At 49.3% G+C, this 17,025-nt stretch overlaps 2 protein-coding genes across 2 annotated transcripts in view; one reads left to right on the top strand and one right to left on the bottom strand.

The window, feature by feature from the left end:
* FAM163B (family with sequence similarity 163 member B) overlaps nucleotides 1–17,025 on the top strand; it is a 314,838-nt gene that overhangs the window by 60,885 nt on the left and 236,928 nt on the right. The gene's annotated exons all lie outside the window — the stretch shown is intronic.
* Nucleotides 1–17,025, bottom strand: part of DBH (dopamine beta-hydroxylase) — a 93,367-nt gene that overhangs the window by 26,423 nt on the left and 49,919 nt on the right. Inside the window, exon 6 of the mRNA XM_068248030.1 lies at nucleotides 15,202–15,368. Coding sequence (XP_068104131.1) covers nucleotides 15,202–15,368 — 167 coding nt within the window. The remainder of the gene's footprint in view (nucleotides 1–15,201; nucleotides 15,369–17,025) is intronic.

Genomic DNA, 17,025 nt, shown 5'->3' with positions numbered 1-17,025 from the left:
GAGTAAGTCGGCGTTGAAACCAGGCCGAGGACCGGCGGCTTCTCAGGTGTTTTAGAGTCGGAGATTAGTGACACGTCGCTGACACGCCATGCTGCTGCAAGAGATGCGGCCTGCGAAACCCGCGCTGCGCGGACTGAGTGAATAATTCATGCTCACTTTCACTGTGCCATGAGAGCAGAGTATCACAGGGAAGTGTGGATGTCAGGAACCTGCATGAGCTTCCCTCTCACACACATACCACGAGCTAGCAGAGAGCAGCGTCAGAGTCTGGCCTAGAAGAGAGCAGAGTCAGAGTCTGGCCTAGCAGAGAGCAGCGTCTGGCCTGGCAGAGAGCAGCGTCAGCATCTGGCCTGGCAGAGTCAGAGTCTGGCCTAGCAGAGAGTAGCGTCAAAGTCTGGCCTGGCAGAGAGCAGCGTCTGGCCTGGCAGAGAGCAGCGTCAGAGTCTGGCCTAGAAGAGAGCAGAGTCAGAGTCTGGCCTAGCAGAGAGCAGCGTCTGGCCTGGCAGAGAGCAGCGTCAGCGTCTGGCATGGCAGAGTCAGAGTCTGGCCTAGCAGAGAGCAGCGTCAGAGTCTGGCCTGGCAGAGAGCAGCGTCAGAGTCTGGCCTAGCAGAGAGCAGCGGCAGAATCTGGCCTAGCAGAGAGCAGCGTCAGAGTCTGGCCTAGAAGAGAGCAGCGTCAGAGTCTGGCCTGGCAGAGAGCAGCATCAGAGTCTGGCCTGGAAGAGAGCAGCATCAGAGTGTGGCCTGGCAGTGAGCAGCATCAGAGTCTGGCCTGGCAGAGAGTAGCATCAGAGTCTGGCCTGGCAGAGAGCAGAGTCAGAGTCTGGCCTCACAGAGAGCAGCGTCAGAGTCTGGCCTAGAAGAGAGCAGCGTCAGAGTCTAGCCTGGCAGAGAGCAGCATCAGAGTCTGGCCTGGCAGAGAGCAGAATCAGAGTCCAGCCTGGCAGAGAGCAGCGTCAGGGTCCAGCCTGGCAGAGAGCAGCGTCAGTGTCTGGCCTGGCAGAAAGCAGCGTCAGAGTCAGGGCCGGCGCTACCATTAAGGCAAAGGAGGCAGCTGCCCCAGGGCCCCAGAGCTTGTAGGGGCCCCCAGGGGCTACAAGAGGAAAAAAAAATTTTTTAAATCGGCCTTATAGTTTTTGAGAAAATCGATTTTAAAGTTTCAAAGGAAAAAAAATACACATTTAAAGACCTTCCGACTTTAATGGTTAATAGCAAATCCACCTTAAATGCTAGAAACCCTAAATTTGCAGGATATGTTAAGGAGATCATTAGGAATAAGAGGAAAAAACTATTTTTCAAAAAGACCTTATAGTTTTTGAGAAAATCGATTTTAAAGTTTCGAAGGAAAAAAGTATGCTTTTAAATGCGGTAAATGTCACTTTTAGTAGCAAACCTAACGGTAGTGTAATTTTACATGCATCAAACGAAAGCGCAATAAATTTCCTGACGGGGTTTCCAGGGGGTCCATACGCAGCCGCAGCGCTTTGGACAAGGATCACTATACAGCCGCAATATGGCTGTATGAGGATCCCTGGCATTTTTTCCTATTTTCCCAATTATTTTTTTTATGTTTAGAGTGTGGGAATTTTTTTTTTTTAAAATTATGTGGGGTCCGCCCTCCTGAAACTTTTTAACCCCTTGTCCCCCATGCAGGCTGGGATAGCCAGAATGTGGAGCTCCGACCGATTGGGACTTCACACTCTGTTATACCAGCTGCAAAAAAGGTCCCCTAATGCCGATTTTTGTTCCGGGGTATCTGTTGGGGGGGCCCCCCAGGTTTATTTTGCCCTGGGGCCCCATTGTTGCTTAAACCGGCCCTGGTCAGAGTACGTCCTGGCAGAGAGCAGCGTCAGAGTCCGGCCTGGCAGAGAGCAGTGTCAGAGTCCGGCCTGGCAGAGAGCAGCGTCAGAGTCTGGCCTGGCAGAGAGCAGCTTCAGAGTCTGGCCTGGCAGAGAGCAGCGTCAGAGTCTGGCCTAGCAGAGAGCAGCAGCAGAGTCTGGCCTGGCAGAGAGCAGCGTCAGAGTCCGGCCTGGCAGGAAGCAGCGTCAGAGTCTGGCCTGGCAGAGAGCAGCATCAGAGTGTGGCCTCGCAGAGAGCAGCGTCAGAGTCTGGCCTGGCAGAGAGCAGTGTCAGAGTCCGGCCTGGCAGAGAGCAGCTTCAGAGTCTGGCCTGGCAGAGAGCAGCTTCAGAGTCTGGCCTGGCAGAGAGCAGCGTCAGAGTCTGGCCTGGCAGAGAGCAGTGTCAGAGTCCGGCCTGGCAGAGAGCAGCTTCAGAGTCTGGCCTGGCAGAGAGCAGCTTCAGAGTCCGGCCTGGCAGAGAGCAGCATCAGAGTGTGGCCTCGCAGAGAGCAGCGTCAGAGTCTGGCCTGGCAGAGAGCAGCTTCAGAGTCTGGCCTGGCAGAGAGCAGCATCAGAGTGTGGCCTCGCAGAGAGCAGCGTCAGAGTCTGGCCTAGCAGAGAGCAGCATCAGAGTGTGGCCTCACAGAGAGCAGTGTCAGAGTCTGGCCTGGCAGAGAGCAGCTTCAGAGTCTGGCCTGGCAGAGAGCAGCATCAGAGTGTGGCCTCGCAGAGAGCAGCGTCAGAGTCTGGCCTAGCAGAGAGCAGCATCAGAGTCTGGCCTGGCAGAGAGCAGTGTCAGAGTCTGGCCTGGCAGAGAGCAGCTTCAGAGTCCGGCCTGGCAGGAAGCAGCGTCAGAGTCTGGCCTAGAAGAGAGCAGCGTCAGAGTCTGGCCTGGCAGAGAGCAGCGTCAGAGTCTGGCCTGGCAGAGAGCAGCTTCAGAGTCTGGCCTGGCAGAGAGCAGCGTCAGAGTCTGGCCTGGCAGAGAGCAGCGTCAGAGTCTGGCCTAGAAGAGAGCAGCGTCAGAGTCTGGCCTAACAGAGAGCAGCGTCAGAGTCTGGCCTAGCAGAGAGCAGCGTCAGAGTCTGGCCTGGCAGAGAGCAGCGTCAGAGTCTGGCCTGGCAGAGAGCAGCGTCAGAGTCTGGCCTAGAAGAGAGCAGCGTCAGAGTCTGGCCTAACAGAGAGCAGCGTCAGAGTCTGGCCTAGCAGAGAGCAGTGTCAGAGTCTGGCCTAGCAGAGAGCAGCGTCAGAGTCTGGCCTAGAAGAGAGCAGCGTCAGAGTCTGGCCTAGAAGAGAGCAGCGTCAGAGTCTGGCCTAGCAGAGAGCAGCGTCAGAGTCTGGCCTGGCAGAGAGCAGCGTCAGAGTCTGGCCTGGCAGAGAGCAGCGTCAGAGTCTGGCCTAGAAGAGAGCAGCGTCAGAGTCTGGCCTAGCAGAGAGCAGCGTCAGAGTCTGGCCTAGCAGAGAGCAGCGTCAGAGTCTGGCCTAGAAGAGAGCAGCGTCAGAGTCTGGCCTAGCAGAGAGCAGCGTCAGAGTCTGGCCTAGAAGAGAGCAGCGTCAGAGTGTGGCCTCGCAGAGAGCAGCGTCAGAGTCTGGCCTAGCAGAGAGCAGTGTCAGAGTCTGGCCTAGCAGAGAGCAGCGTCAGAGTCTGGCCTAGAAGAGAGCAGCATCAGAGTCTGGCCTAGCAGAGAGCAGCGTCAGAGTCTGGCCTAGAAGAGAGCAGCGTCAGAGTCTGGCCTAGAAGAGAGCAGCATCAGAGTCTGGCCTAGCAGAGAGCAGTGTCAGAGTCTGGCCTAGCAGAGAGCAGCGTCAGAGTCTGGCCTGGCAGTGAGCAGCATCAGAGTCTGGCCTAGCAGAGAGCAGCGTCAGAGTCTGGCCTAGCAGAGAGCAGCGTCAGAGTCTGGCCTAGAAGAGAGCAGCGTCAGAGTGTGGCCTCGCAGAGAGCAGCATCAGAGTGTGGCCTGGCAGAGAGCAGCATCAGAGTCTGGCCTAGCAGAGAGCAGCGTCAGAGTCTGGCCTGGCAGAGAGCAGCGTCAGAGTGTGGCCTCGCAGAGAGCAGCGTCAGAGTCCGGCCTGGCAGAGAGCAGCTTCAGAGTCTGGTCTGGCAGAGAGCAGCTTCAGAGTCTGGCCTGGCAGGAAGCAGCGTCAGAGTCTGGCCTGGCAGAGAGCAGCGTCAGTGTCTGGCCTAGCAGAGAGCAGCAGCAGAGTCTGGCCTAGCAGAGAGCAGCAGCAGAGTCCGGCCTGGCAGGAAGCAGCGTCAGAGTCTGGCCTGGCAGAGAGCAGCATCAGAGTGTGGCCTCGCAGAGAGCAGCATCAGAGTCTGGCCTGGCAGAGAGCAGCGTCAGAGTCTGGCCTAGCAGAGAGCAGCGTCAGTGTCTGGCCTAGCAGAGAGCAGCAGCAGAGTCTGGCCTAGCAGAGAGCAGCAGCAGAGTCTGGCCTAGCAGAGAGCAGCAGCAGAGTCTGGCCTAGTGGAGAGCAGCGTCAGAGTCTGGCCTGGCAGAGAGCAGCTTCAGAGTCTGGCCTGGCAGTAAGCAGCGTCAGAGTCTGGCCTAGTGGAGAGCAGCGTCAGAGTCTGGCCTAGTGTGTGCTGCCAATGTGGGGGAGGGTCACCCGATGTCCCCTGTGTAGCCTGAAGGGAGGGGCAGATAATCTGCAGGACACAGACAGAGGTATCAGATGTGGCTGCGCAGGACAGCACGGTTATGCGAATCATCAGGCAGGCTGGAGGTGAATGAATAGTATCACTTGCTGTAAATTGTTCACCTCTGCAGATGTGAAATGTGCTGTGGGCTGTTAGGCTGGGGTCCCACTTTAAATCCTGCAGATTCTCCGCAGGCGTTGTGTCTTCCTCGCCGTGACAGGAGAACGCCGCCTTTGACGCCGTGATTAATTGTTACAGGGGAATTTTTCTGTTGCAATAAAGAGAGGCGTCACATCCATCAAACAACAAACAGATCCGATGAACGGCGGCATAAATACATATCAAAGACTCCTCATCCCAGCTGCTCTGCGAAGGGGAACCGCCGCCGCCCAGCGAGCGTTCTGGCATGTAGATCCGCAGCGTCAGGTGCAGGCGGGGTTAACTCTTCGCTGGCTGGGAAGGAGTCTTTATCAATACGAAGGCAGGCTAATTCACAACCTGCAGGAGCCAAACTCGGGCTGCAACTTTTCAAAGGGAGGAAAGACGGATCAGAGCTGTGTCAGGATGATAGTTCTGTCTGTGTCCTGGTTGCAGAGACAGATTAAAGCGGACCTAAACTCAGAACTTCCTCTCAGCCCTAAAAGATAAGCAACAGCAAAATAACCTTTAACCTCCCTGCCGTTCCAAAAATGTGCTGCGCACGGCAGGGAGGGTGTTTTTTGCATTTTATTAGCATGTAGCTAGCCTAGCGCTAGCTACATGCTTCCCCCCTCCCTGCGGCCCCCCCCCCCCCCCGTATGCACCGATCTCCGCCTTGCGCATATGCCCATCCGGAAATCCCGTTCTTAACGGGGTTTCCATGAGGGCTTCCCCCGTCGCCATGGTGACGGGCGCGATGACGTCACCGACGTTGTGACATCAGAGGGAGTCCCGATCCACCCCTCAGCGCTGCCTGGCACTGATTGGCCAGGCAGCGCACGGGTCTCGGGGGGCACCCCCTGATGCTGCGGCGAATCGGCGCGGAGCGGCAGCGATCGTAAGTGACACGCAGCTAGCAAAGTGCTAGCTGCGTGTATAAAAAAAAAAAATTATGCAATTCGGCCCAGCAGGGCCTGAGGAATCCTCTGCGGCAGGTTACCCCGAACTGAGCTCGGGATAACCGGCAAGGAGGTAAAAGCGGTATTGTCACCATAAAAATCAAATTTCAACAGCAACTGGTCTGAGTGTATTAAGTGATAAAGATGCTAATCCTGCATTCAAAACTTTTTTCTGCTGTTATGGTTTGGAGTTATTACATACTATAGGAGCACTGGCCCTAGTGCCAAAAAGTTGAATGCTGGGAGTTCTTTTGAATGCTGGGAGTTCTTTTTATCTAGAATATATTCCTCCTCTTCCATTTATTTCCCTGCCTAGCTGATCACTTGTGTTTACAAGCAAGGCTGAGGTGACTCAGTGATTGGATGTGTAAATAAAAAAAAGACTCTGGGAGGAGGGCAGCTAACGAATACACAATGAGCAAGAGAAGGGAGGGGGGAAAACAAGAGTCAGGGAGGATATGATGTCAGCATTAGCTTGGCAAGATGGCCACTGCCTAGAATAGGATTTTCTGCTTTTCCTTTGTAAAATTCACAGGAATCATTACATAGATAGCACAATACATCTGTTATGTAAGTAGAAGTAGTATTTATCTACTATATATGGTTTTTATTTCTAGATTAGCATGGGTGTTGCTTGTTCTTTAAAGAAAAACATTTTTGTTACAGCTGATCCAAATCCTGCAACAAATCTGCAGTGTGTCTACTTCCTGCTTTCATGGAAGCGGACATAGGGGTAGCATCCCTGTGTTTACAAATAAGCTGCTCTGTTAAGGCAGCCAGCTGACACAAGGGAGAGAGCAAATTACAGTTGTGATTAGACACAGGTGAGGGGGAAATAGACAAGCTAAACTTTCTGAATACATCCAGGGTGCATTCCTCTTTGTTTTCCTTCTGTCCTGTGCAAGAGTTCAGGTCCACTTTAAGACACCTGCTTTGGGTATTCTGCCCCCTGGTTTTTATGCTGAGGTCAGGACAAGGTCAGAGGAGGCGTCGGCTTGGTTTCTGGTTTCCGGACCCTAGGAACCTGCATAGCCGGCCTTGTGGTTGTACCATCTCTGCCCCATTGATAAGATATTGCAGCAATTTTGAATGTTACTGGGACAGGAAGGGAGGGTAAGGGCCCTTTTCCACTAGGAAATGCGACTGCATGTTCTATTGCACTGCGTTCCCATTTCTGTCCATTTCCGCTACTGCGATTTGGCCGCGATCGTGCCGCGGTCCATTGAGTGTATGACGTAATTGCAATTTCCAAAGGAAGGAAAAAAAAAAATTCATATATATACAGGACACGAGCACGTGAGCAAGCGCCAGTCAGGCGCGAAACGGCGTTGTGCAGTCCCTTCACCCTGGTCACCCACACCCTGGCACACCTCAGCGCTGATACCTGCACCAGGTTTGATGTATCAAGACTGTTTGTATGCATGTAATATGTTTGGCATCAGGACACAATAAATAAGAAAGCGGAACAAGGATACAGTTGCCCGGCTTGCTTTGATGTACTTCCTGAAAAAAAAAATTCGCCTTGAAAACAGGCTGAAATTAATGAATCGCAGGGAGAATCGCATTGTGATTTTCCTGTGTTCCTTTACTAAGTATAGAAGGGCAAATGCGCCAAAAATTGCCATTTGGGGAAGAACAAAACAAATCGCACTAAATCGCTGTTTTACAGGTTAATCACAGGGCGGTTGCAATCAGCAAAACGGGCGCGATCCAAACTTCAGATCGAATCACGCGGCGTGGAAGAGGACCCCTAATCTTACTGGCCATCCCCCATCAGCAGTGCTATAGGAGGGTGTCTTAAAGAGAACCTGTACTGAGTAAAAATATTTAAAATAAACACATGAAGTAACTTCAAATGAACATTATAGAGTTACCTCACCATCAGTTCCTCTCAGAAGCTCACCATTTTCTTCTAACAACAATCCCTTCCAGTTCTGACAAGATGTTGTCAGAACTGAAATATATCAGTTACTGTCAGTTATATACCAGTTGCTGTCAGTTATAGCTGAGAGGAAAACTGATGTACCAGGTAATGTCCATGTTTCCCTATGGCTCAAGTGGGCGATGTTACAGTTTACTGTGTGCTGACCAGAAAGCTGTTATGGGCAGGCATGGGCTTCCGAATTCCGCGGAAGCTAAAATTCCGAAATTCCGCCGGAATTGGGGTTTCCGCATGGTTGCACGGAATTCGGAAATTGCAATCCGGAATTCGGAATTCCGGCAAAATCGGAATCGGAATGAATTGACCAATCAGGAGGTGCGGAATGAGTTGACCAATCATAATCAGTGGAAAGTTACCGCGCTAAAATAACGGTTTCAACATTTTTTTTATCCAAATTTACAAAATACAAATCAACTTTATTAACAATAGACTGTTATCAACAGTATTGATGATCATCTTAAATTTCAGATACAAAAACGATATTTCAAATGAGCGATTGAGTAATTCCTCCTAAATTTACGGAAATCCGTTTAAAAATGCGGAAAGTGCACATGGCGGAATACCGTGGAATTCCGCGGAATGTAGCGGAATTCCACCGGAATGTAGCGGAAACGGAATTTTGTTATGGCGGTATGCGGAATTACCGCGGAATCGGAAATTGGCTCTTCCGACCATGCCTGGTTATGGGGTAATGACCATTTTCAAAATGGAGGACGGAAAATTTCCTTGATCACAGTGAACAAACAGGACGTGGGAAAGGAGAAAGACACTGAGGAGTAGACTACACAGGAGGTAAGTATGACTTGTGTATGTTTATTTTGACTTTTAATTTTCAGTTCAGGTTTTCTTTAAAGGGGCACTGTGGTGAAAAATTGTAACATTTAAAATATGTACAAACATATACAAGTATGTTTTTTCTGAGTAAAATGAGCCATAAATGACTTTTCTCCAAAGTAATTTATGGCTCATTTTACTCTGGAAAAAACGTACTTCTTATTTGCCTATGTCTGCACATATTTTACATTTTACAATTTTTTGCCCTAGTGCCCCTTTAAAGGAACCAGGCTTCAACACTTCAGAGGGGTAAATACAAATCAATGGACTCCACAGCTCAATGTTGTTGGGGGTCCCTACCTCTCTGCATACCACAGCAATGATACCCTCCCCCTCCCTTCCCCCCAGGATACAAGTGTCAGGTGGTCACTACTAGCCACGGTAGTTGGAGGTCCCTACCTCTCTGCATACCACAGCAATGATACCCTCCCCCTCCCTTCCCCCCAGGATACAAGTGTCAGGTGGTCACTACTAGCCACGGTAGTTGGAGGTCCCTACCTCTCTGCATACCACAGCAATGATACCCTCCCCCTCCCTTCCCCCCAGGATACAAGTGTCAGGTGGTCACTACTAGCCACGGTAGTTGGGGGTCCCTACCTCTCTGCATACCACAGCAATGATACCCTCCCCCTCCCTTCCCCCCAGGATACAAGTGTCAGGTGGTCACTAGCTGGAGGTACATATGAGAAGAGCAGTGAACAGGTTTAAAAGAGGACCTGAACTCTTGCACAGGAAAGAAGGAAAAACACAGAGAAATGCTCCCTGTATGTATTTAGAAGTCTAGCCTGTCTAATTCCCCCTCATCTGTGACTAATGACAAGTTGTAATTTCATCCCTCAGCTGCGTCAACTGAATGCTTGGCAGTTAAGCTCATGTAATGTTAACCCTATGTCTGCTTCCATAAAAGCAGGAAGTAGACACACTGCAGATTTATTTTAGGATTTGTATCAGCTGTAACAAAGAGGTTTTTCTGTAAATGTTATTATGCTGCTGCTTATCTTTTAGAGCAGAGAGGAAGTTCTGAGTTCAGGTCCTCTAACCTCTGCTTCCTCCCCCTCTAGTGGCCGCTGCAGATACTGCTGAGTTCCTCACTGGGACATACACAGTACGTTATTCGTTATGATTCGCCATGCTAATATGCTTCTTCAGGGGATGTTCTGGTTTTAAAAGCTCGCCCTCTGGCCATGCTGAGAAGTGTGAATTTAAATGACAGGTGCTCTTTGTAAGGTGACTTTGATAACACTTTTGCAAAGTTTAAATTTCACTGTAAATATTTGGTGTCTGGCTGAACCTCTGCGGACAGAAGGGATGAAGTTCACCTCCAGATCACCTTCTGTTCATGCGCTGTCCCGATGTCACGCTATATATTAATCTATATTCATGAGACGCTGAATAATATATTATTTGGAGTGTACGCTGCCTGCGGGAGTCAAGGTGAATTATCGGGACCGGACTGAAATGTCCCCAACCAAAAGCCGGGATAGAGGGGGGTCTCTCAGGAATGGGGTCTCTTGGGAAAGGAGTAATATACAATATATATTAACAGGGCTGGATAGATCATCAGGCAGAACAGGCAGCTGCCTACAGGTGCAATCCTTAGGGGGCTCATACTCACCAGAAGATTTGCACGTCGAATCGTCAGCGACGAACAACTGTTTGTGCAATATCCCGGAATATTGTTAGGGAAAGTTTGTTAAACAAATGTTCAATGCCGGACGATCACATGTGATAATCGTTCGTTTTTACTGACCGCCATGACGGATCCAAACGTGGACAGTCATTCCGATCCCCATTGACCCTTGCATAAATTGCCACGATCGCTCAAAGTGCCGTTCGCACCCGTCGTTTATTCCCATGGTGCGTGCTTATGGAAGATGAATTTTGGGGTAGGATCATTTGTCGCATCGCTTGTCACTACGTATCCCCTGATCCATCTTCCACATACTTTGTGGAAGGTATTCAGCTGTAGAGTTTCTTGCCTGGAGGCAAAACTCTTAAAGGGGCAGCGTCTCCAAGAGTTGTATACCTATGAAATCACCACCGGGAGACTTGGGGCGCAGGATACAGCCGGTATGGCTTACTCTGCTCCTGCACAAGTCCCGGCTGCGTTAATTACTATTCCCCCTCCAGGTCCATGTGGATGGTGGGGAATGGTGTAATTCTGCTTCCATCTATTGCCGGAGGCCAAATTACAGTGTTTTAAAAGTAATTTCAGCACCGTCTTCTGACGGCGCCAAAGTTACTCACTGAATACCGCTATAGCCGTAATTCTTATTACGGACTATGATGGTGCCAGCTGCGCCCAAATCTCCTGCGCTGTCCAGCGCCTGTACCTGCAGTTCTTTGATTTACCTGCTAGTGGCACTGTGTTTCAATACTGTACTACCTGCACTTCCAGTACCCACCAGCAGGTGCTACCCAAGGTTCCACAGCCGTTAATTGTTCAGCATGTTTTGGGAAGGTGGGGGGGGGGGGGGGGAACTGCAACTACCGGAAGAAACGCAAACTTAGGAGAAGTGTGCAAACGCCATACTGACTGCATCCTATTATAAATGAGGATTCCAACGCTGCAAGGCGTGAATTCTAACCAAACTACCATGGCATTGTGTATATATTATTATTATTTAGTATTTATATAGCACCTACATCTTCCGCAGCGCTGTACAGAGTATATTGTCTTGTCACTGACTGTCCCTCAGAGGGGCTCACAGTCTAATCCCTACCATAGTCATATGTCTATGTATGTATTGTGTAGAGTATGTATCATAGTCTAGGGACAATTTAAAGAGAACCAGAGATGAAGCACCCTCTTGTATTTTACCTTATAAATCAGTGGGAACATGACAGTAAACACCTAATCTGCCCTTTGTTTCATTGTTCTCTGTGTAATCTGACTGTTATCACCTCTGATAAGAATCCCCGACTGAGAAGTCAGGCTGCTCCGTCTAGCTTTGCTACAGAAAGATTATAGCTAAGTCTGTATTCTGTGGTGTTATTTCAAGCCCAAGCCTGCCCCCTTGTGGCTTTGTTATAATGACTCAGCAATAATCATTCCCAGCAAAGCCAGATTTAATTGCTCAGTCTGGGATTCTTATCACAGCTGATAACAGACACTTTTAGCAGTGAGGATGAAACAGAGAGCATGGTAAGTGTTTTCTCTAATGTTCTTACTGATATATATGGTAAAATGCACAAGGGTGCTTCGTCTCTGGTTCCCTTTAAGGGGGAGCCAATTACCTTATCTGTATGTTTTTGAGATGTGGGAGGAAACCAGAGTGCCGGAGGAAACCCACACAGACACAGGGAGAACATACAAACTCCTTGCAGATAATGCCCTGGCTGGGATTCAATATGGGGACCCAGTGCTGCAAGGCGAGAGTGCGAACCACTACGTCACCGCGCTGCTTTATGCTTTCCGCTTGTTGTTTCCTCTATGGTCTACTTTCACTGTCTGAACCATGTATCTGTTATCTATGTTATATAATGACTAAGTTTAACAACATACATTCATATTGTTGTGTACTCAAATAATGTGCAATATTATTGATATGACTGAAATCTGGCCAATTTGGCCTTGTTGTAAATACATACTTTCACTGTCTGTAGGTTGGCTGGTTATTGTGTTATCCACTTTAATAAAAGTAAAAAGAGGCATGGTTATCTCACCCTGCCCTGCAGAGGATTAGGAGGATAATGCATTGTATTCTGTGGGGGTGATATAACAATGGCCTGCTGATCGTGGTTATAGGAGAGGGATGGGTTATAATTGCTGCAGTCCTCTGAGGTTCGGCAATCGCTCACACTGGTCTGTATGTACGCAAATAAAACGTTGGGATTTTTCATCATTAATTTTGATTCAGCAGAGCTGCGGCGCGACAGATTAGTATGACTGAGCAGGCTAATAACAAACAAATTAATTTAAAAGTTTTTATTGAAAGTTTACTTTGTCACCTTGCATCGCAGGGGTGTGGCTTAGGGCGTGGCAAATAATGATGGGCGGGGTTTGAGGTATTTTGTACCTATAGTCTCATTGTGCAAATATTATGCAGTCAGGAGGTTATGATTACATAAGGTCGATAAAATGCTAATAACTAGGATTTAAATATGTCATTTGTAAATGGACCAATACAAAGGGACAGGAAATACTGTATATTTAAAGCGGACCTGAACTCAGCACTGCCTCTCTGCTCAAAAAGATAAGCAACAGCATAATAACCTTCAAAGAAAAACATTTGTTACAGCTGATACAAATCCTGCAATAAATCTGCAGTGTGTCTACTTCCTGCTTTCATGGAAGCAGACATAGGTTTAACATCCTGTGTTTACAAATTAGCTGCTCTGCCGAGACAGCCAGCTGCCACAGCTGAGAGATCAAATTACAGTTGTGATAAGTCACAGGTGAGGAGGATTAGACAGGCTAAATTCTCTAAATACATACAGGGCGCATCCTATACTATAAAACCTTTGTGTCGCTGCGTCCAGCGTTTGTCCGTGTCCCTGTTATTTGCTACTGCGCATGTGCGCAGTACGGACAGCTGGACGGGACCAGGGAGCGAGGTGGGCGGGCGGGCAGTTGCGTGCGCGCAGCGGGTGCAGGCATGTGCGCAGTACGGACAGCTGGACGGGACCAGGGAGCGAGGTGGGTGGGCGGGCAGTTACGTGCGCGCAGCGGGTGCAGGCATGTGCACTGACTGTTGGCGGCGGCAGAAAAACAGACCTAGAGCCCGTTTTTAGGTCCACTAGTCTCTATATATAATTGGCAAGTGTCTCTGCGTCCATTTTTGTCCCCGTCTCGGTGCTTTTCAGCACTGCGCATGTGCAGGGATAAGACTTAGAGACACTGCCGACGGTGCCGGGAGCCGGAGGACGGGACCAGAAAGGGCGGGCAAATGTGTGCGCGGCAAAGTAATGACAGACCTAGCCCGTTTTTAAACGGGCTAAGGTGACTAGTTTCTCTGTGTTTTCCTTCTGTCCTGTGCAAGAGTTCAGGTCCACTTAAAGGGAACCTAAACTGAGAAGGATATGGATCCTTTTAAAATAATACCAGTTGCCTGACTCTCCTGCTGATCCTGTGTCACTTATACTTTCAGCCACAGCCCCTCAACAAGCATGCAGCAGATCAGGTGCTCTGACTGAAGTCAGACTGGATTCGCTGCATGCTTGTTTCAGATGTGTGAGTCAGACACTACTGCAGCCAAAGAGATCAGCAGGACTGCCAGGCAACTGGTATTGTTAAAAAGGAAACCCCATTCACACTTGAAAGCACTTGAAAGCACAAAATGCCAGCGACTACCACCGGCGTTTTGCGGGAGTGATTTTTCCGCGATTTCACTGGACACTGCAGCGATTTTTCCACGATTGCGTTTAGCGCTTCTATAGCACTGAAATGCGATCACCGGGAAGTTGCCTGAAAATGGTGTAGGCTACGCGTTTGCATTTGACGATTTGTGATAATCACCAGCGATTAATGCAAATCGCCCAAGTGAGAACGGGCCCATAGGGTATTATGGCACTAGTGCTTTAAAAAGTACTAGCGCTTGAGCGTTTTGCCGAAATCGCCGTTAAAACGCCCAAGTGTGAATGGGGCCTTACAGAGGGTAGTAGAAATCTGACAGAACCAACAGGTTTTGGACTAGTCCATCTCTTCATGGGGGATTCTCAGCATGACCTTTATGGATTTATGCAAAGACGCTGGCCAACCACCCTGTTCAATGCACACTTCTTTGGCAGTTGGCAGGAGCAAGTAACAGTCATTTATTAAAGAGACCCTGTACTGAAAAAACGTCCCCTGGGGGGTACTCACCTCGGGAGGGGGAAGCCTCCGGATCCTATCGAGGCTTCCCCCTCCCCGGTAGCTGCAGGCAGTCCAGCGCTGGCTCCCCCGAAGTGTCCCGCAATCCTGGCTCGACAAGCCTGACAAGCTACATTTATTTACCTTCCCTGGCTCCAGCGGGGGGCGCTGTTGCGCCTCTCAGTACGCATAGGTGGAAATCTCTGTCGGGTCCGCTCTACTGTGCAGGTGCAGGAGACTTGCAGGAGACTTGCAGGAGACTTGCGCCTGCGCAGTAGAGCGGCCCAACAGCGATCGGCTATTTCCGTCTATCTCTGAGGCGGAGAGCCGATACTGCGCCTGCGCTGGAGCCGGGAAGGTAAATATTTACATCTCCGTGGGACACAGAAGGATCCGGAGGCTTCCCCCACCCAAGGTGAGTACCCCCCAGGGGAACTTTTTCTCGTTACAGGTTTTCTTTAAGTGCTTTTGAAAATAAAACCCTGAGAACCCCCCCGTGAGGAGATGAGCTAGTCCAAAATCTGTTGGTTCTGTAGATTTTTACTTCCTAAGTGGCAGCAACATAGGAGAATAATTATATATATATATATATATATATATATATATATATATATATATATATATATATATATATATATATATATATATATATATATATATAAATAATATAGTAATATATGGCTCTTTTTACTCTGGAAGAAAATACTTCTTATTTGAATATGTTTATATGTATTTTACATTTTATGATTTTCATGCTAGTGTTCATTTAAGAATTCAAGATGCTGCAGGAGAGCTCCTCCGGGGCGGGGCAGGTTGAGGGGCGGGTCTGCAGGATTCTACCTAAACTGAAAATTTGGAGCAACTGGGAGAATTTCAATAGTATGTTCATTTTAAGCAAACATTTGTGGGTACTTCTTGAGACTCCATTAGGGCGGGGAACGGTCCCGGTTTTTCCAGGGGATAAATATTGGGGAGTCAGAGCCTGCGGTGAGTTACTGAGATCCTGTCTGTGGTGGATTTGCAGGGACATTACAGTAAAGCCACAGCGGGTATTTGGCGCTCACCGTTTGGGTGCATTTTTCCGTACAGTACCCGGTGAGGAGGAATTCCTTCTGCCGCGGGGGGATCGCCATCACCGGCGTGTACACCAGGCCCAGCTCCATGATGCCAGCGTCATACCTGCGCAGAGACGGCGTGTAATGCAGACGGATGCCGGAAGAGTCGCGGAGACCTGAAATACCATCAGATAATACAATCAGCCCACAGAAAAGAGTCCAGACAAGCAGACAAAGTTCAGCAGACCGTACCTAAAGAGGACCTGTAGTGAAAATAACAGAACACATAAAACTGCTTATTTTTTTTACATTTATAAATGGTTTAGTCAGTGTTTGCCAATTGTAAGAACTTTCCCAGGGGTGTAACTACAAGTCATTGGGGCACCCCCATCAATGTCCACACCTTTTTCCTTGCATCCCCTTGGGGCCCTTCACAGCCTGGGGGCCCATCTCACAAGGGTCATAACACAAGTGTGGCTATTATGATCGTCACACCCATAACAAGTGCAGCCACAAACACCTGATCTGATGTATAATCCCCTGTATCTGGGCCCCCCTCTAGTTACGCCCCTGCTTTCCTAACCTTGATTTACATTCTGAACTGTATCACAGGCAACATCTTTAGTCCTGTCAGGTGCATCACTGTGGAATGTTTGTGTTTACTAAGTATCCAAACTTGTAGAAAGAAAAAAAAAAAAAAAAAAACCAGGGACACTGAGATCTCCAGTTCTTTGCGTTTTTTTAGGGGCTCACTCACACTATGGGGTCGATTGATAACTGCTATCACGGCAGTTACCACGCAATCTGCCGCACGCAAAGCTTTACTCCACGTGATCGCGCACAAACCTCCGGTTATCACGCGGAGTAACCTTTTGCGCACGCAAAGCTTTGCGTGCGGCAGATCGCGTGGTAACTGCCGTGATAGCAGTTATCACACTTTACTGAATCGACCCCTATGTGCAATGCTGTTAGTCATGACCACACTCTGGGCTGGATTCACTAAGACAAATAGCACGCCTTATCAGAGTTAACACACCTTATCAGAGTTGACATGCCTTATCAGAGTAGCATAGCGAGCGCTACAAACTTATGCCTGCTAATTGGCAATGATGAGAGCTCCACTCGTCCTGCCCTGAGCCCCTGCGAGTCCAATCACTTTACAGGACATTATCCCTGCACTTTGATTGGCCCAATAGGCTGCCTGTGAAGATTCTTGTCAAGTGACAGGCAGCCTATTGGGCCAATCAAAATGCGGGGATAATGTCCTGTAAAGTGATTGGACCCGCAGGGGCTCAGGGCAGGACTAGTGGAGCTCTTGTCATTGCCAATCAGCAGGCATAAGTGCGTAGCAATCGCCTCTGATAAGGCGTGTTAACTCGGATAAGGTGTGTTGACTCGGATAAGGTGTGTTGACTCTGATAAGGCGTGCTATTTGTTATAGTGAATGAAGCCCATAGTCTCCGGTACACATGGTAACAGCCCTTCCTGGAAGCTGTGGGGGGATTTGGGGAGGATTTGCAGCAATAGCAGGCAGGCAGGATGAGAAGTCCCTTTTCCTCAGTCAGGTTGAGCTGCTGAATCTATATATAACAGGAGAAGGCTGGCGGCTGTCAGATCGCCCTGTACGGAGCGGGCATTATCAGCAGAGAGGCACCAGACGGGCAGAAACGCGTGCACAGCTCGCTTCCGCTATCTCGCACGCCGCACCAGATATCAGCTAATGAGCTCACGCCTCGGGGCCGCCATTAATTAACAGACACGGAGCACGGCAGGAACAAAAGTTTAAATTAAAAACGATCTCGCTGACTCGGTAAAAAACGAGGCCGTCACAAC

This window comes from Hyperolius riggenbachi, chromosome 8, assembly GCF_040937935.1.
Source record: "Hyperolius riggenbachi isolate aHypRig1 chromosome 8, aHypRig1.pri, whole genome shotgun sequence".
NCBI classification, from domain to species: domain Eukaryota; kingdom Metazoa; phylum Chordata; class Amphibia; order Anura; family Hyperoliidae; genus Hyperolius; species Hyperolius riggenbachi.
The sequence above is the reverse complement of the archived record's forward strand: the minus strand, read 5'-3'. Positions and strand labels throughout refer to the sequence as shown.